At 33.4% G+C, this 20,348-nt stretch overlaps 1 protein-coding gene across 5 annotated transcripts in view; it reads left to right on the top strand.

The window, feature by feature from the left end:
- Positions 1-19,745, top strand: part of dtnbb (dystrobrevin, beta b) — a 73,475-nt gene extending 53,730 nt beyond the window's left edge. For 4 of the 5 annotated variants that reach the window (XM_051133088.1, XM_051133087.1, XM_051133086.1 and 1 more), the window contains 9 exons: positions 554-644; positions 904-989; positions 3,319-3,432; positions 4,213-4,309; positions 4,485-4,505; positions 8,703-8,862; positions 13,531-13,620; positions 13,703-13,756; positions 15,201-19,745. In XM_051133088.1, the coding sequence (XP_050989045.1) occupies positions 554-644; positions 904-989; positions 3,319-3,432; positions 4,213-4,309; positions 4,485-4,505; positions 8,703-8,862; positions 13,531-13,620; positions 13,703-13,756; positions 15,201-15,250 (763 nt within the window). In that variant the 3' untranslated portion in view covers positions 15,251-19,745. Of the gene's footprint in view, positions 1-553; positions 645-903; positions 990-3,318; positions 3,433-4,212; positions 4,310-4,484; positions 4,506-8,702; positions 8,863-13,530; positions 13,621-13,702; positions 13,757-15,055; positions 15,090-15,200 lie in introns of all 5 variants that reach the window. The other variant, XM_051133089.1, reaches the window with a different exon arrangement.
- The last annotated feature ends 603 nt before the right edge of the window (positions 19,746-20,348 follow it).

The raw sequence follows: 20,348 nt of genomic DNA, 5'->3' as shown, positions 1-20,348 counted from the left end.
ATCTCAATTTCACAAAATTTACCCTTGTTACTGGTTTTGTGGTGCAGGGTCACATATTATGTATCATAACCTGAAGATTAAAAGTAGCCTGTAGCTTTGGAAGTCATGATTTTAGAGTATCTTTGTGATTATTATATTATATTGTTAGTAAAGTTTAACATATTATATTATATTGCATTATTAGTAGTAAAGTTTAATATATTATATTATATTATATTATTAGTAGTAAAGGTTAATATTATATTATATTATTATTATATTATATTATATTATTAGTAGTGAAGTTTAATAGTGTTATAATAAATGATGTATCATGGCTATAGTTACGCTGCTTTGAACAATGAGTAGCTTGTAGCTCGCGCAGCCACGTTTTGGAGTATCTTCCCCAAACTGTTTCCTGATGCTCATCTATCATCTCAGATGTTTCATTACTCATGGTGATTTCTGGAGTTCACATCTGCCATCATCCGTCTCATGCTTCATCACGCTCTTTGCCTCTCTTCTTTCTGCTCTATGTATTTCTTCTTATTCTGTCTGTCTGTCTGGACTGCAGCACCCTTGAGAGTCCCAGCAGACTGGATGAAGAGCATCGTCTTATCGCTCGATACGCTGCTCGTCTGGCGGCGGAGGCCAGCAACTCCACCGTGAGACTCTATTCACAAACACACTCAAACTACACCTCAAGAAAGAAAAAACGCCTTGTTTGTGAAGTTTTCAGAGGACACTTTTTGTGTGGAATTTATTGAAAATCAACAGCATGTTTAGTTTATGTTCATTGTGGTGTACATCTGGCTTTTATTCTCTATAACTAGGCAACATATTTTTTTTTTATGTGTTCATTTATCGGCATCTTTCTAATTAGTTTTGTGCATAATCAGTAATACTAATTATTTTGTCTTTCAGCAATGCCCTCCAACTGATCTGAGTTTCAACTTTGATGCTAATAAGCAACAGAGGCAGCTCATCGCAGAACTGGAGAATAAAAACAGGTGCGGTTTTGAACAGTTGGATATTTCTTAGTATAGTCATTATGTATTCATGTTTACTGTCCCGTAAACGAATAACCATAATTGAAATGCTGTAATAATATTTATTTAATTATTCAACCAATACAAATATTCAATATTTAATTTTAATAAACAGTTAATTAAATTCTATAGTAATAGCAGTATTATTATTATTATTGTAATATATTCAATTTAATCAAAAATGAAATGAAATATTAAATTTCAAATTATTATAACTATTATGGTAACACTTATAGGGACCAAATCTCATTATCAACTAGTTGTTTATTAAGCATGCATATTACTAGCATATTGCCTGTTTATTAGTACTAATAAAGCACATATTCTACCATATTCTACATCCTAAATTCTACCCAATACCTAAACTTAACAACTACCTCACTAACTATTAATAAGCAGTAATCAGGAGTTTATTGAGGCGAACGTCAGAGTTAATAGTTAGTTAGTTATTATTATTATTATTATTATTATTATTATTGTTATTATTATTATTATGTAGTATATGTATAGTTATATAATGTATTATTAATTTAAATCTTCAATGTTTTATTATTATTATTAATAATAATAATAATACTAATAATAATAATAATTACTATTGTTATTATATAGTATATGTATAGTTATTTGGTGTATTATTAATTTAAATATTTAATCTTTTATTAATAATTATAATTATAAGTAATATATATAATTAATATTATTGTATAGTATATGTATAGTTATTTAGTGTATTATTAATTTAAATAAAATTTAAAATTAATGTTTTTTAATTATTGTTATTATTATTATTATTATTAAAGACAAGAGATTACAGAGACTGTTACAATAAAAAATGAATCTTTTATATATATATATGTATATATAGTTATGTAGTGTATTATTTAAATATTTATTGTTTTATTAATGATGATGACAATGATTATTATTATTATTAAAGACGAGTGATTACAGAGACTGTTACAATAGAATTGAGTGTTTTCAGTGTCTATTATTATTGTTATTAATTATTATTATTGTTATTATTATTGTTATTATATAGTAATAATAACAATAATATAAATTATAATAATAACAATAATATAAATTTATTATTATTATAGTTAGTATATTATTAATTTAAAATGTTTTACTACAAATAGTATTATTATTATTATTATTATTATGTATTTTTAACTATTATTATTATTATTATTATTATTATTATTATTTTATAGTTATATAGTATATTATTAATTTAAAATATGTCAAGTTTTACTATAAATAATAATAATCATAATGCAAATAAAATATTTGTATTAATTATTATAAATATATTAATCATATTATTATTATTATTATAAAAGACAGGAGTGATTACAGAGACTGTTACATTAGAATTGGGTGCTTTCATTGTCTATTATTATATAGTTATATAGTATATTTAAATAATTATTAATGTTTTACTACTACTACTAATTATTATTATTATTATTATTATTATTGTTGTTATTATTGTAGTTATATAGTATATTATTTTCTTAATTTACATTTTTAGTTTTTTCTATAAATAATAATAATTATTATTTATTTAATTATTATTATTGTTGTTATTTTATAGCTATGCAGTTTATTATTTAACTTTAATATATTTAAATATATGTAATATAATATAATTTAATATAACTTTAAAATATTTCGTGTTTTACTATACATAATAATACAAATATTATTATAATTATAATTGTTATTATTATTATTATTATTATAATTATAAAAGACAAGAGTGATTACAGAGACCGTTACAGTAGAATTGAGTGATTTCAGTGTCTGTTATTAGTATTATTATTATTATTATTATTATTATATAGTTATATGTCACGGGTAGTCCAAGGAAGACAATAACTTTAATATAATCCACGGAAAATACAACAGGTAAATAAACAGAGGTGACACTGACATCAACGTGAGACAAAGGAACAGAGGAAAACACAAGGCTTATAAAGATTGGAGTGTAATCAGTGAAAACAGACACAGGTGCGGGGCTAATTAACAATCAAACTAAACAAGAACAGGAAAATGACCAAATAAGGAAAACAGGAACTAAGGCTGGAGGGAAAACATGGGAACAAAAGTTCAAACCCTGACATTATATAGTATATTTAAATATTTAATGTTTTACTACTGCTACTAATTATTATTACTATTATTAAGGGCAAGAGTGATTACAGAGTCTGTTTTACATTAGAATTGAGTGTTTTCAATAGGTGCCGGTGAAGCTCATTTTGTTTCCTGTGTTTGGTGTTTACAGGGAGATACTGCAGGAAATCCAGCGTCTACGTCTAGAGCATGAACAGGCTTCTCAACCCACTCCTGAGAAAGCACAGCAAAACCCCACTCTACTGGCAGAGCTGCGACTGCTACGGTACACAGACACATTCACGCACAGCCTTTATACACGCACACACAGAAAACAGTAGAACAGATGTAGTGTTAATCAGACCTGTAAAGAGGAAAAATTCAACTTTAAATTACCCATAACTTCAATTAACCGGAGCGTTTCAGAACATCTGAGGTTGTTAGAAACATAACAAGCTTTGAATGGACTGAGTGGGATTTCACTCCCCGTAGTCATTGTTCAAGTCATTTAAACGGAGTACCTTTCATGGGCACCAGAGGGCATGTAGGAGCCAAATTAGTTTTCATAATAATAAGTTGCTCTCATTAGAGTCAATGTGCATATTTCCATTATGAGCTGTTTTTACTCTCTTTGTTTTAGTTTCATGGAGATTTAGCCACATTTAGTGCATTTCGGAGCAGTGCTATGTTGAAAGGGGTCGTATTTTACACATTTGTCAAGATTTTTTAATTTACTTTTACATTTTATCATTTTCCAGCATCATTTTAATCCTTAAAATCTATGTTTCTGTTCTGTACCTTTAAGAATAGTATATGCGAATATTCTCCACTTGTTGTTCAATACCATCTTAACATTTTCCCACTTAGTTTTTATAAATTGTATGAGTGGGTTGTGGAGGGATCTTTGCATTATGAATGTAGTACAAGGAGCTTTTTATTTCAGAAGAGCAGAGAAAATCCTGTTTTCCATCATATGTGCCCTTTAAGTCGCGTATATTTGGCAGTCATTGATTTTTATGATTCATATGGTGATTCATTTATTCATTTTGTTTGTCGTTTGGTTCAGGCACAGAAAAGACGAGCTGGAGAGGCGCATGTCGGCCCTGCAGGAGAGCAGGAGAGAGCTCATGGTCCAGCTGGAAGGTCTCATGAGGCTGCTGAAGGTACGAAACTTGTTGGGCAACAATTTGGCTTTTCATTTCCCACGGCATGTATGAAACCTTCATTTGTTTTCTCGCTGTATGCTCACTTTTTTTCCTTCACCTTTCTCTCTCCCACCGCTGTCTCTCTGACTTGTCTGCTTTTGCTCACTGTCATCTCTCATCTTCTGGCTGACAGGATGAAGAGCAGAAACAGGCAGTAAGTGTTCCTTTAATACAGCTCAGAAATTCTGGAGTAAACACGTTGGGTCACGGCTGCAAAAGTTTGATCTAGCATATGTGTGGCAAAATACAGACATTCACTCCTTTCTTTTTAATCCCCAAAAAACCTAAACAGCCTTAATTATCAAGCCACTTTGATCTTCGCCCACAAATGCTGACGGACTACCGTATTAGCATATTTCCACCCTCAGCCAGTTGGACGCTGTCCGCCATTTTCTCCGCACTCGAGCAGCTGTAGCATGAGCAATGCCAGTGTTTTGTAGCTGGATGTAAAAATAAACATAAAAGTCTTTATTAGTTTTGTTTTTGAAGGTAACGTGCCGCAGATACACAAAATAAAGGAAGAGGGGGTAAAGTGAGCAGTAGCTCATTATCATTTAAAGAGACATGCACCAAAATAGGTCACTGTAAACAAAGGTAAAAACAAGGTTCGTACAAGGTGCCTAAAGTACTTGATGTAGACTTGGAAAATGCTTGAAAATAGCAATATTCAATACAGCAATATATACAAGAAATATTTTTTTTGCTTATTTCAGTTAATGAGATAAAACTAGCGAGCTAAACCAGTAGTAGTACTGACTGTGTTGTGTAAACATGGCCGAAGACATGAAAAGAGGAACAGATGAACCGAATCAGTTGAGTAATGCATTCACGCTGGAACCTCTCCCAGACTGATTCAGACTCAATGATTCATTTCAGGCAATTCACTAGCAAAAATCAGATAAAATTAAAAGAGACATTTATTATCTAATTTTGGCTAGTAATGATTTTAAAAAAAGCATGTATAGTGATGGGTCAAACAATTTTTTTTTAAACTCTGAATCAGTTAATGTCAAAAAACATTGCGTCACAAAATGATTCACTGTTTTGAAGCGCTCCAATCGGATCGCACATTCAGATCAGGATTTCAAATCGCGTGTCCCAAATCATTTGATTTAGATCGGGGCTTCTCGTATCGTGAATCACTAGATTCAGATCGGGATTTCAAATCGCGTGTCGCGATTCATTTGATTTAGATCGGGGCTTCTCGTATCGTGAATCGCTAGATTCAGATCGGGATTTCAAATCGCGTGTCGCGATTCATTTGATTTAGATCGGGGCTTCTCGTATCGTGAATCGCTAGATTCAGATCGGGATTTCAAATCGCGCGTCGCGATTCATTTGATTTAGATCGGGGCTTCTCGTATCGTGAATCGCTAGATTCAGATCGGGATTTCAAATCGCGCGTCGCGATTCATTTGATTTAGATCGGGGCTTCTCGTATCGTGAATCGCTAGATTCAGATCGGGATTTCAAATCGCGCGTCGCGATTCATTTGATTTAGATCGGGGCTTCTCGTATCGTGAATCGCTAGATTCAGATCGGGATTTCAAATCGCGCGTCGCGATTCATTTGATTTAGATCGGGGCTTCTCGTATCGTGAATCGCTAGATTCAGATCGGGATTTCAAATCGCGCGTCGCGATTCATTTGATTTAGATCGGGGCTTCTCGTATCGTGAATCGCTAGATTCAGATCGGGATTTCAAATCGCGCGTCGCGATTCATTTGATTTAGATCGGGGCTTCTCGTATCGTGAATCGCTAGATTCAGATCGGGATTTCAAATCGCGCGTCGCGAATCATTTGATTTAGATCGGGGCTTCTCGTATCGTGAATCACTAGATTCAGATCGGGATTTCAAATCGCGCGTCGCGAATCATTTGATTAAGATCGGGGCTTCTCGTATCGTGAATCACTAGATTCAGATCGGGATTTCAAATCGCGTGTCGCGAATCATTTGATTTAGATCGGAACTTCTTGTATTGCGAATCGTTTGACTCAGATCGCAAATTGAATAATTCACAATCTGCACTGATCCTGAAATGATAGTTAGTGAACCTTTTTAGATGGGACTTTGCTGCTCAGTTCGGTACTTTGGAGGGCGTATCACAAAAAATCATTTGTTTCAGATCAGGATTTCTGAACAGTTTTTTTTCATTGGACAGTAGAAAAAAATAACCCATTAAGGCAGTTCATTTTTAAAAACAAAACAAAGCAGAAAGAATGAAAGTATTCACAAAGTGATGGGTCAAACCAAGCTTTTCAAAACTCAGAATCAGTTAAACCGTCGCAAAATGATTCACTCCAATCAGATCACATATCATGAATCAAATGATTCAGACCGGGATTTCAAAACGCTGATGGTTAGCGAATCATTATTCAGATGGGACTTTTCAGATCGGAGTGCAGATCGCGAATAATTGGATTTTAGATCGGAATTTCAGAGTGAGTACTCAAATCTTTTGTTTCAGATCGTAACTTCGGAGCATTAATCATGAATCATTTGATTCAGATCAGGACTGTGGTGCAGCTTCGCAAATCACTTGTTTCAGTACGTGACTTCAGAGCATGTATCGCAAATCATTTGTTTCAGATCAGGATTTTGGAGTGTGTTTTTTTTTGTTTGTTTGTTTGCTAGGTTTTTAAAACTCCAAATCAGTTCAACCATCACTGTTTCGCAATGCTCCAATCATTTGATTTAGATCGGGACTTCAGAGTGGGTTCACAAATCCTTTGATTTAAATCGTAACTTCTCATATCGCAAATTATTTGATTCAGATCAGAACTTCGGAACATTAATCGCGAATCATTTGATTTAGATCATGCATCATTGTGAATCATTTGTTTCAGATCAGGATTTCGAAACAGGTTTGCAAATTTATTTTTCTTTTTTTATTAGACAGTAGAAAACAATAAACCATTAAGGCAGTAGAGTAAAACAAAACAAAGAAAAAAGAATGTAAGTATACGCAAAGCAAGTATAGTGATGGGTCAAACGAAGCTTTTCAAAACTCTGAATCAGTTAAACCATCGCAAAATGATTCACTGTTTCGAAACGCTCCAGTCAGATCGTGTATCATTAATCAATTAATGCATATTATTGCGTATCTTCAAATCGTTAGATTTAGATCAGGGCTTCAGAGTTGTTTCATGAATCATTTGATTTAGATTGGAACTCGTATTGCAAATCATTTGATTCAGATCAGAACTTCAGACTGGGTTTGTGAATCATTTTGCAAATTGAATGATTCGAATTGAAATAATGGTTCACATATAATTATTCAGATTCGGAGCATGGATCATGAATTATTGGATTTAGAACGTGACTTCAGCATGGGTTTGCAAATCACTTGATTCAGTTTGGGACAAATCAGTTATCTTTTTTTAGAATTTAAAAGATAAGGTATTAAAAAAGTGAGATCTCTGATTGAAGTCCTTGAAAATCAAAGAAGTAGTGCTTGAAAAGTCCTTAAAAGTGCTGGAATTTCATTTTACAGTATCTGTATAAACCCTGTAAAAAGGGTGTTGTTTTACATCACCATTGAGGAAATTTAACAAAAGTATTTTGCAGACATTTTATGAAGACCTAAAAAATCATACTACTGTAACTTGTGGAAAATGGTCATCAGTGGTGCATCCCTACTCTTTATGTCATTTTTGGAGCATCAGTCCATTGTGTTCCACAAAAGAAAGAAAGTCATTTAGGCTTGAAATTATATAAGGATGAGTAAGTGCTGACAGAACTGCTGTTCTTTTTTTAACAGAGAATGTTCAATAATTTACTACTACTAATCTTTAAAAATGACTGACAAGTGAAAGTTGCTTAATAAGAACTACAAAGCATGGATATCTCATGAGCTTATCGCAGACTATCTCTGTGGGCGATCTCTGTCACGTCTGCTTCTCATAACGAGGACATGAAGCTCCCATTTCCAGTTAAGTCCCGCTGCTTTGTTCCTGTGACCCAGGGAGGGACCACGAGCCGCATGTCTCCCTGCCAAATATCAGAGACCTGCTCTCCTTTCATCAGGGCTAAGCACCTCACGTCTAATGTGACTGCAGTCTGGCCAGCCATCTGCTGCCTGGCAGTGGGCCACAGGCCCTGGGCCCAGCATCAATCTGTGGGACAGTGTGGCCCTTTTCTACCATCCTTTTGCTTCTCTAATGGCACTTGCATGCTGCTCAGCGAGCTCTCAGGCCAAAAATGAATGCGCTACAATCTAAAGAAACAGATCAGATATCTATAGGTGTGTCTGCAGTAGTGGGTTTTTATGAGTGTTTCTTGGGGAGCGAGGGACCGATGGAGGTTCGGGTTGGTACATTTTTATTGTAATTTTTCTTCTCCCTCCTACAGGCTCAAACGGGGAGTTCACCCCACTCATCTCCCAGCCACAGTGCCAGCTGCACCATGCCTATGCCCATCCGCTCCACCTCAGCCGGCTCAACCCCCACACACACGCCACAGGACTGCCTGGCAGGGGTCGGAGATGACGTGCTGGATGCCTTCTCTCAGGGTGAGAAGTCTGAAGCTTTGCATTGACATTATGACCCACACAAGATGTTTAGAATATGTTTGGAAGATGATTAGATGATGTTTAGAAGAAGTTTAGAACAGTGGTTCCCAACCTTTTTTACTATTTTAACGTTCAAAATTTTCAATGACCCCATATACATATATATATATATATATATATATATATTAGGGGTGTAACGATACATGTATTCGTACCGAACCGTCATGGTATGGGCATCTCGGTTCGGTGCATGAGGCTTTACAACGAATACAGGCAATTCACCCTCAATCCAGAAGGGGCGCTGGCAGTAATGCAACTCTGTTTGATAACAGAACAGTGAATGCCAGGAATTACGCACTTAAAAAACAAAGCCCACTAGACTGTGACCATGTGCTGATTCTGAACACGTCTCTCACTGACAAAGGAGTATAACGTTACATTAAAGGCTTGCGCACTCAACTGTCTGCGAAATGGAGCTTTGTGCTCTCGTATCCTACCTCTCTCATTCGGCACAAATCTAAATAATCCATAATATTTCCATATTTGCGATGCATCCAAATGCTAAACTATTATTTATTATGTAACATAGACTTTGTACTTCAGTCGCGTTCTAACGGTGAGGCGGGCGCACTGATGTTTCGTTCACTGTGTTTTAGTTTGATGAAGTCCAAAGCCTGGAACTGTTATGTTTTGTGTTTGTGTATGCCGGCGCAATTATTTCAAGTTTCCTCATACCAGCAAAATCAACTTAAACAAAAAACAAATAGAATGTCGCTTTCTGCCATTTGAGTTTCCTTTCTGTCACAAAACTGAACTGAAACTCAGCAAATATATGCTTCGTTACGTGTCGCACAGTTTTCTCCCTGATCTAACAGTTAACTGAATTAAATATATTTCAAGTATTTATTCCTTGTATGTATATATGCACTGCAGATTTTATAGCCTATATATGACATTAATTTGATATAATATTTAGTATTTTCATATGTAGGTGGAAAAAATAGTAATTTGTACCACTGTCTGTTTAAAATAAATGAAAAGAAACCTAGTATAGTAGGGTTTTTTTTCTGTTGTACCGAAATCGTATCGAACCGTGACCCCCTGAACCGAGGTACGTACCAAACCATGACATCCGTGTACCGTATATATATTTTAGGGGTGTAACGATACGCGTATTCGTATTGAACCGTTCGGTACAAGGCTTTCGGTTCGGTACGCATTACGAACCGAACGATTCAGAAAAATACTTTTATATTTGAAAAAAATAAAAGAGAATAAAGTGTGTAATATAGCCGCTTTTCCACTATCGTGCCGAACGGTTCTTATAACGGTCAGGTACGGTTCCAGTTGTGTTTCCACCTGAGCCTGGTACGGCACGGCACGATTACAAACTGTTCTCGGCCCGGAATTCTCGCCACAGATAGACAACCGTGCCAAACCGTGCTGATAGAATGTGAGTGCTAAGCGAAAGCGCGCTGTATGATCAAACAGCCAAGTAAACAGCTGTTACGCTGCATTCATAGCTCATGCATTAATACTGTCAATAAATGTGTTAGTTTTTAGAAAGGTTTTACCTTCTGTGTTTGTCTCCGTTGGCATGCACATCCCCTCAGCATTTGTTGGTAACGTTATACCTGTCGTCGCCTTCTGTTTATTTTATTTTTTGCGTTGTTTATAGTTGTGTCCTTTTTTTCTGTTATTTAACGAAGTCCCAAAAACAGAAATATCTTATCATATCTCTGTTTATATTACAATTGCATTAACAAGGCAACGACTAAGGCATTTGTATTTACATTCCAAAGAGTTCTGTTATCAGCACCACAGTGGAAAATGAAACCGTATCCGTGCTGACTGGCCCGGATCGGCACGGAACGGTTAAGCGAAGAGAACGGTTCGGCCCGATAGTGGAAAAGCGGCTAATAATTCCTGCTTTGTACAGAAAAACAAAAGCCCAAATACAGAACCAGTTGGCCGAAGCACCAGCGATTGCTCTGACAACAGACAGCTGGACGTCTTTCTATTAGTTTATAACTACTACAATATTACAATAATTTTTTTATCAGGAGCTTTTTGGTTTTGGTTATAAAGGAGGTTTTGTTTTATATGCTGCTAAAAAGAAACCCCAGAAGATGGGTGAAGAATAGCTCCATCATTGTTTAAAGTAAAAGAAAAAAACAAGATCATACTTTTTTGATGTTTTAATAAATAAAAAAGTGAAAAAAATCAAAGAAATTATCTGGCATTTTTTTTTTTTTTTTGCTGTATCGAAAACATACCGAACCGTGACACCACTGTGTCGTATCGAACCGAACCGTGATTTTTGTGAACCGTTACACCCCTAATATATATATATGTATGTATGAGGGGGGGTTAAAAAGCCCCTAAAGTAGGGCAATGACCATATCCCATATCAACACTTATAATGACCATATCCCATATCAACACTTAATATTTAATTTTCATACCTAAAATGTAGTACATTTTATAGTCACCCTTGTGCAGATTGATCATAAACACAGATAAAAGGCTTTCTACAAGTGGCCATTACAAAACTTAACATCTTGCTCAGATTTATCACAGGTAGAATGCAAAATGTGTCAATACAAGCATTTCAGTCAAATGTAATTTGTGCAATATTTCAAACATTTAACCCACGGTAGAAAATCAACCCTTCACAACAGTTTAAAATCAGCCCAATTCCATGCAAAAAATGCAGAAAACCCTGCATCCAACACAAGCTTCAGGAATCATATTTAACTGATAATGGGAGATTTAAATAATGATAATTAAGATATTTAAATACTCTGCATAAGATAGCGGCTTCCTGATGCAGCAAAATTATACTCAGTATTATGATTGCGTGAGGAGGCGTTAATGGCCTGAAATTCAGTGGGAGTGGGATCAAGAAAACAGTCCTGCATAGGGCACACACATACAAAACGCACACAATGAATGGAGACTGTAGAAAGCAAAAGCTGAATCCCGGACATTTTGGGCGCTGGACGCATTTTTTTTTAGGTCCAAAAAGAGGACATGTCAGGGGAAAAGAGGATGTGTGGTCACCCTATATTAAACGGTACTAACTGTTGGGAATTTCATCTTGGTTATGGTGAAACTGTAACTGCCCTGTTTGTGACCCCCAAATTACAGTGAGCTTGGCGACCCCTTGAAAATCTCTAGCGACCCCTAGGTTGGGAACCACTGGTTTAGAAGATGTTTAGAATGTGATAAGAAGGTGTTTAGAAGATGTTTGGAAGATGATTAGAAGATGTTTAGAAAAAGATTAGAAAATGTTTAGAAGATGGTTAAAAGATGTTTAGAAGATGATAACCCTGATAGCACACATACATCACAGAGAGACGTCTATTTAGCATCTGCATTTACATCTGCAAGGCATATTTTTTCTTTTTTTTTGAGTGTTTGCTCATCTGGGATACGTCTATAGGATATTTTCTATCAGATGTCAAATAGATGTTTATTAGATGTCTTTAAGATGTGTATGACTTAGAATGTATGTAAAATACATCTTAAAGACGTTTGTCATGCAACAGATGCTTTCCAGATCAAGTGATCTTTAAAAGACATCTTGCAGACGTACATGTGCTATCTGGGAGAAAATGTTCAGAATATGATAAGAAGATGATTAGAAGTTGTTTAGAAGATAAATAAAAGATGTTTAGAACATGTTTTTAAAGATGGCTAGAACATGTATAGAAAATGTTTAGAACAAGTTTGGAAGATGATTAGAACATGTTTAGATGATTGGATGACAAGATGATTAGATGTTTAGAAGATGATTAAAGATGATTAGAAGATGTTTAGTTGATGTGTAGAATATGTTTAAACAGTACTTAGAACATGTATAGAATATCATTAGAAGATGATTAGAAGATATTTAGAATAAGATTTTCAGAATATGATGAGATGATGTTTGGAAGTTGTTTAGAAGAAGGTTAGAAAATGTTTAGAACATGATTAGAAGATGTTTAAAAGATCATCAGAAGATCTTTAGAAGATGAATAAAAGATGTTTAGAACTTGTTTTTAAAGATGGTTAGAAGATGTTTAGAAGATGATTAAAGATGTTTAAGACATATTTTGAAGATGTGTAGAATATGTTTAGACTGTGCTTAGAACTTGTTTAAAATATCATTAGATGATGTTTGGAAGATGATATTTAGAAGAAGATTGGAACATTTTCAGAATATGATTAGAAGATGTTTAGAAGATTATTAGAAGATGTTTCGAACATGTTTAGAACATGTTTATAAGATGATTGAAGATGGTTAGAATATGTTTAAAAGATGTTTACAATATAATTAGATGTTTAGTAGGTATGTTTAGATGGTGCTTAGAAATTGTTTAGAATATCATTAGATGATTATAAGATGTTGATAACAAGTTTCAAGAGACTTGAAGATGTTTAAGGGAAAAATGTCCAAACTGATTTTTTCCATAAATGAAGACTGCCCCTTTTAAGCACTAAAAATACTGTAAATGTAGTCTATATAACTGTTATTTTACAACTGACTATATTCCAAAACATCTAATGCCATGTGATAGTTCTGAGTGAGGAACAGACTGAAATTTAAGTTGCTAAATTAATTTTGGATTATTATATTCCTTTAAGCTGTATATCGTGATCTGAAAACGACTCTCTTTTTTCCAGGTGTACCAAGAAATCTCCGTAATGATCTTTTAGTGGCTGCAGACTCAATCACAAACACTATGTCGTCACTAGTGAAAGAACTTCACTCAGGTACTCTTGTACACTCACTTCTGTCCTCTAAGTACCCACTTCATGCTTTCAATGGTAATTGTAATGTTTGTAAATTTTGCAGTGGACGACGGTTTGGATGATGAAGAGGAGAACATGCGAAACGGAAGAGAGAAGGGTAAGTCCCAAAGTCCTTGTTTTCCATTGTACCCTTACTTCTTACTTCTTACTTTACTTCTGTTCTCTCAAAATGACAACTGATATAGTCATTAAAACAGTAAAGGCCCAAAGTCCATTTCTCTTGTAATAAGCTTCCAAGCTTTTGTTTATAGGGATGCACGATATATCAGTACCTTACATGTTTTCAGCCGATACTGGTGATTTTACATAGATATACATTTTGCATTCACCACCATTAAAAAGTTTCGGGTGAAATATTTTAAAGACATTTAATTTAAATTTTAAAGTAATTAATTTTGTAATGACACAAATTGCTCAAAAGTGACAAAACACATTTATAATGATGCAAAAGATTTCAGTGTCATTTTTTACGCTTTCCATTAGGCCTGCCAAATAATTAATTGCAATTAATATGTGTGTGCACTGTGTATATTTATTATGTATATACAATATACATACACATGCATGTTATATATATTTAAGAAAAAATGTCATATGTATATATAAAATATTATACACATATTACACATATAAATATTTTGAAAAAATATATATGTGTATGTGTGTGTATTTATATATACGAAATATATATGAAAACACAAACATGTATTTTGGATGTGAGTAATTGTAATTAATCATTTGACAGCTCTAATTTCTATTTATTAAATAATCCTAAAAAAAAATTTCCACAAAAATATTAAGCATCACAACAGTTTTAAACATAAATAATAACATGAAATGTTTTTGAGCACCAAATCAGTATATTAGTGATGATTTTTGAAGGATCATGTGGCACTGAAGACTGGAGTAATAAATCACATTAAAATATAATTTCTTTTTCACAATTCAGCATTACTGTTTTAAACGTATTTTTCAAACAAATGAAGCATTTAAAACATTATTCAAAAACGTTGGAACAGTAACACATTGGCTGATACTGGTTATTTAAAAAAAAAAAAAAAAAAAAATTAAAAACACACATAAAAAACACTGTTAATCTTCAGCAAAATTAATATCCGTTTTCATACTGTACATTAAACTGCCTAAATTGTAGCAGTTACATTTTTTACTTATTTTCTATTTATATAGACAAAGTAGCATAAATAGTATAAATCATAATATCGGCCATTTAATCGATTCTTGGAAAAAAAAAATTATTGTTATTATTGGAATTTTAATATCAGTGCATCCCTAATTATTAAAGATATTAAACTTCCACACTTTCCAGCCTATAGAATGTAGTCATTAGTTGACCGTAGTTTCCCGGTTTGATTGAGGCCTCTTTTCTTTCTTCTAGCTGAGTCAGAGTAAAAGAATATAGAATATTTCATGTAAGTATACATGAGAACATTGTCTAGTCATGCCCTTAATGCCAAAGTTAAATGTGCAGTGTACCGTGAAGCCATCATGACCCCCTAACCTTAAATTTGTGTTTTGTCCAGTGTCATCGCTGAAGCATTCTGGGAAAAGGCACTCCACCCCTTCATTCTAAGCCCCAGGAAAGAACCAGCGACATCAGAACCTCCTGGCATTCGCACATTGACAAATGCATGCTCTTCCCCAACTGGGTTTCACTATGTGAAACAAACTCTTCATCACATCTTGCACAGAGCAAGTTGTATTTATTAGGAAGTATATAAATATATACATATATATATATATATAAATATAGCTCTATGTCTATCTGTATAAACCCATTGTTATCACGTTGCCCATGAGAATGGCTTGTTTGTGCTTTCTTAAAAACCTTTATGAATTTGTGATTACTACTCTCCGAAACGAACGCACTGTGCATCTTCATGACGTCACTCAAATCGATCTATGCTGTAGCTATTTTTTCCCCACACAAGAAGCTTTTTTGTATAACTAGTGATGATTTTTTGTGTTTTAATGCATGGAGTGGCTCTATCCCTGGATGGGTGGAGAGGGCTCGTATTTGCTCTGCATGTGACATTCATTCCGAACTACTCGAGTGATGCCTGCTCCGTCGCTCCTTGTAGTCTTCTGATCATCAAACTGCTGCTTCTGCATCACACGCATCAGAACCACCATATATCAGGGACGTCTCGTAGAGCTCGCCGTTTGTCTGGGATTTCCGCTACTGTGTTCAGTTTAGCCCGTCGCTGTGACCGTTGTTTTAGCGCTTTGGTATCGCCTCTTAGTTTAGAGTATGTATCTCTCTGTATTTTTGGAGAGCATAAAGGGACTTTAATGGAACACGGATATATATTCCGTGCATCCATAAACCAGCTTAGCCAGCCATCTTTGAGTGCACACGTCTCTGTAAAAGTTACTTCAAAAGCTTTATTGAGTTCAGTTCTTGTGTATACTTGTGTGAAATAAATGAAACCAGTGCTCAGGGACTGTTGAGAGAGGAATGCGGTAGCAACGCTTGTGAACAAATGAGTGGAATTTACTTTGACACCACGAAGGTCAAATGTCAAAGATTAGCACAGGTCATAAAAACTTTATGGAACGACTGAGTGATGAAAACCAGGATTGTCCGTCTCTGCCGCATAAGAAAAAAAAGTGCTTTGGTAAATTATAATTAAGACATGAAAACATGAAATTAGGACAAACTAAGTCATAACTAGAAGATAAAAAGTCAAAAGTGTGTAATAAATAGTCGAAATGTAGGTAAAAAAATTATAATTATGCCATAAAAGCAAAAAAAGTCAAAATTAGGACAGAAGATGCAGTTATGACATACTAAGTCATCATGAGAAGTCAAAATTAGGACAAAAAGTCTAAATTATGACATACTAAGTCATAATTCTGAGAAAAATAGTTATGACAAGTCCAACTTGAAATAAAAAAAGTCATAATTATGCCAGAAAAACTCCATAAATACCATAAAAAAAACGACATAAAGAGGTAGACATACCAAGTCATAAATAAGTCATATGAAAAGTCAAAATTGAGGTTATAATTGACAAAAGGTCTAAATTCTGACATACTAAGTCATATTTGTGAGAAAAGTTGAAATTGACAAAGTTGAAATTGACAGTCAAAATTATGACAAAAAGTAAACATTTAGATTAAAAAAGTCATAATTATCCCATAAAAACATAAATTATGAAAAAAGGGTAGAAATTGACATACTAAGTCATAAATCATATACTGTAGATAAAACGTCAAAATTATGACATTAAAACATCAAAATTCTGACAAGTTATAATTTACCTAAAGTCTAAATTATGACAAACTAAGTTATAATTTGAAAGAAAGTTTAGATTATGACAAAGTTGAAATTGACAGTCAAAATTATGACAAAAACATAAATTACATAAAAACTGACATAAGTCATATAGTTAAATTGTCAAAATTATGAGATAAAAAATCGAAATTATGAGAAGGTATAACTGACAAAAAGTCTAAATTATGGCATACTAAATCATAATTTTGAGGAAAAAAAGTTTAAATTATGACAAAGTTGAAACTGGTAGTCAAAATTATGACAAAAAGTCAAAACAGAGATGAAAAACGTCATAATTATCCCATAAAAACTCATAACATAAAAAACTTAAATGACAAAAAGGTAGAAATTGACATGAAGTCATGAATAAGTCCCAATTATGAGATTTAAAAAAAAATCAAAATTATTCAAAGTTAAAATAGACAAAACTAAATTATGACATACTAAATCATAATTTGACAAAAAGTCAAAATTGAGATAAAAAGGCATAATTATCCCATAAAAACTCATAAACAAATTACATAAAAGGGTAGAAATTGATCATGAGTAAGTCATATAGATAAAATGTCAAAATCACAAGAAAAAAAAGTTATAATTGACAACAGGTCTAAATTATGGCTTACTAAGTCATAATTATAGGCAAAAAAGTTCAAATTATGACAAAGTAGAAACTGACAGTCAAAATTATGACAAAAAAGTCAAAAAAAAAAAAAAATCAAGAGATAAAAGATAAAAGATAAAAAAAATCATAATTATCCCATAAAACTCATAAAAACATAAATGACATAAAAGAGCAGAAACTGGCAAGCTAAATGGTCATAAATAAATCATGTAGATAAAAACTCAGAATTATGAGAAAAAAGTCAAAATTATAAGGTTATAATTGATAGAAAGTCTAAATTATGACATTAAATTAAGTCATAATTATAAGAAAAAATGTTCAAAACTCAAACTAAGTTGAGATTGATAGTCAAAATTATGACAGTTGAAATTGACAGTCAAAATTATGACAAAAAGTCAAAAGTGAGATGAAAAAGTCATAAATACCCCATAAAAACTCAATAATATCATAAAAAAAACAAATGACATAAAAAGTAGAAATTGATAAATAAATCATAGATAAAGTCACAATTACGAGATAAAAATAAAAAACATAAAAAATTATGAGAAGTTATAATTGACAAAAAAGTCTAAATTATGACATAATTATAAGAAAATAGTTCAGATTATTACAAAGATGAAACTGACAGTCAAACTTATGAGAAAAAATTCATGACTGATAAATTTTATCTCAAAAGTTAGACTTTTTATCATAATTATGACTAAGCATATCATAGATTCCACTTTTTACGTCACAATCATGATTGACAAAAGCAGGATTTTTTTCTTGTGTGACAGTGTTGCGTATCAGACGTGAAAAAGCGGTGTTAAGAAAAGGACATGATTAGAGTCTAAAGCTTTATTGTCGTGAGGAAGACAGTTTGACTTACTGTACTTGAATCAGAAGGAATTCAGGTTCAATAATTACATTTATCTAATGATTATAAGTACGTACTTGTGTTACACTCGTGATTTGTTCTTCGTTAGTTTGGTTTTGAAATAAGAAATGGGTTTTAAATAAGGAATAATAATATCCATTATTTAAAAAAAGTTTTGTTTATGACTGCTAACATTTGAATGTTAAATTAGATACTGTAAATCCATTGAGCAGTTTGAAGTGAGTTTTGATGTAGAATATTAAGATTCTTTAATATTTATGAGGGTCATTTGATCGAATGATTCATTCACTGTTTATTACTTTTCTAAAATGCTTGTAATTCTGCATTAGGGAGTCTTTCGAATGGCTACAGTACGAACAAGTGAGGTCTCATTGGAAAAAAGTGTCGCTTCTGTTATAGTGAAAGCAATCATACAGTATATTTGCTTTTCAAATCAGATTTTACATGATCATAATGCTTGTTCTGTGTTGAAGGAAAGAATATTCAGTGTAGTTGGGAAAATATTGTCATTGCTTAAATTTGCAGCTTGGACGACAACGTACGAAAACTCTCAGATGGCAAGTTTGAACGTTTGATTATGTTCCAACATTTGCTACAAATATGAATGCAATCTTCTGATGTAGGTGTGTGCCTAGATGTACTGTATAAAGTGCTGTATAAAATAAAATATTCTTCAGCCCTTAGATAGGAGTTTTAGTATGTGACTTAGTCGGAATGCAGTCTTTATTTACCTGTGATCTTTGGAAAAAAAAAATATTGTTCTGCCTTTAAAAGTTGTGCCAAACTGTTTGCCAACCTGTAGTGTGTCCTTTAGGTATTCGTTCTGTGTATTTGTGCGTGTTAAACCACAATTTATTGATTATGAATTTACCGAAGCAGTCCACCGAGAGGATAACTAATAACGGGGTGCCTTAAATGGTTGAAACACAATACAGTTTAAGCGGAAGGAACCCTGCTTGAAATCAATTTCAAGCATCATTGCGAATTTATATGTTACAGATGGGCCTCCAACGGAGGACCTCCTATGTCCTCAAAGTTAGACGAATAGACAATATTTCAGAAACGAAATCTGTACCATCAGGTTTTCATTTCTTTGGCAACTCTTTGGTGATTTTATTGTGTTCAAACACCCAAACTGTCAGTTGAAGCTACAAACGTTGTTTAATTATTTCATTTGATGGTTTTGCTGCTGTATACAATCACTGATTGCAATGGTTTACGTCCATATTTGCGTTTACGTCTCCCCTATGTCTTTTTGTATACTATTAAAGGGTAAAATATATGGACAATGAGTGTTGTGTGTGTGTGTGTGTCCAGAGAATATATCACAGCTACATTAGGGCTGTCATCAAGGGGATCCTGTGATGACGGGGCCACCCATACAATTTTAAAGTGAATTATGGCAGCCCTGATTGAGTTACAGAATCAGCGTTTGAGTTATTTACCTTTATGTCATGAACAACCATGAAAATTGTACCTTTCCTAACTCCTTAATCTCAGGTCATTCCAAGTGCATATGACTTGCTGTGTTTAGCGTAGCAGAGAAGTAAAAGTTAGGCAGAAATGCTTGTACTGTGTGCAAAAAACGAGTTTTCGGATCCCAGCATGAAAACATTTAAAACATGAGACATTTTAAAGGGATAGTTCACCCAAAAAAGTTAAATTCTGTCATCATTTACTCGCTCTCAAGTTGTTCCAAACACAACCTACACAAAAGAATATTCTGAAGAATGTTTTAACCAAACAGTTGACGGTAGCTATTGATTCCATAGTATTGTTCTGTGTTCAACAAAAGCAAGACATTCATGCAGGTTTGGAACAATCTGAGAGAGAATAAATGATGACAATTTTCATTTTTAGGTGAACTGTCCCTTAACCCTCTGTGGTTGACAAAC

This window comes from Labeo rohita, chromosome 17 (genome assembly GCF_022985175.1).
Source record: "Labeo rohita strain BAU-BD-2019 chromosome 17, IGBB_LRoh.1.0, whole genome shotgun sequence".
Classification (NCBI taxonomy): Eukaryota; Metazoa; Chordata; class Actinopteri; order Cypriniformes; family Cyprinidae; genus Labeo; species Labeo rohita.
The sequence above is the reverse complement of the archived record's forward strand: the minus strand, read 5'-3'. Positions and strand labels throughout refer to the sequence as shown.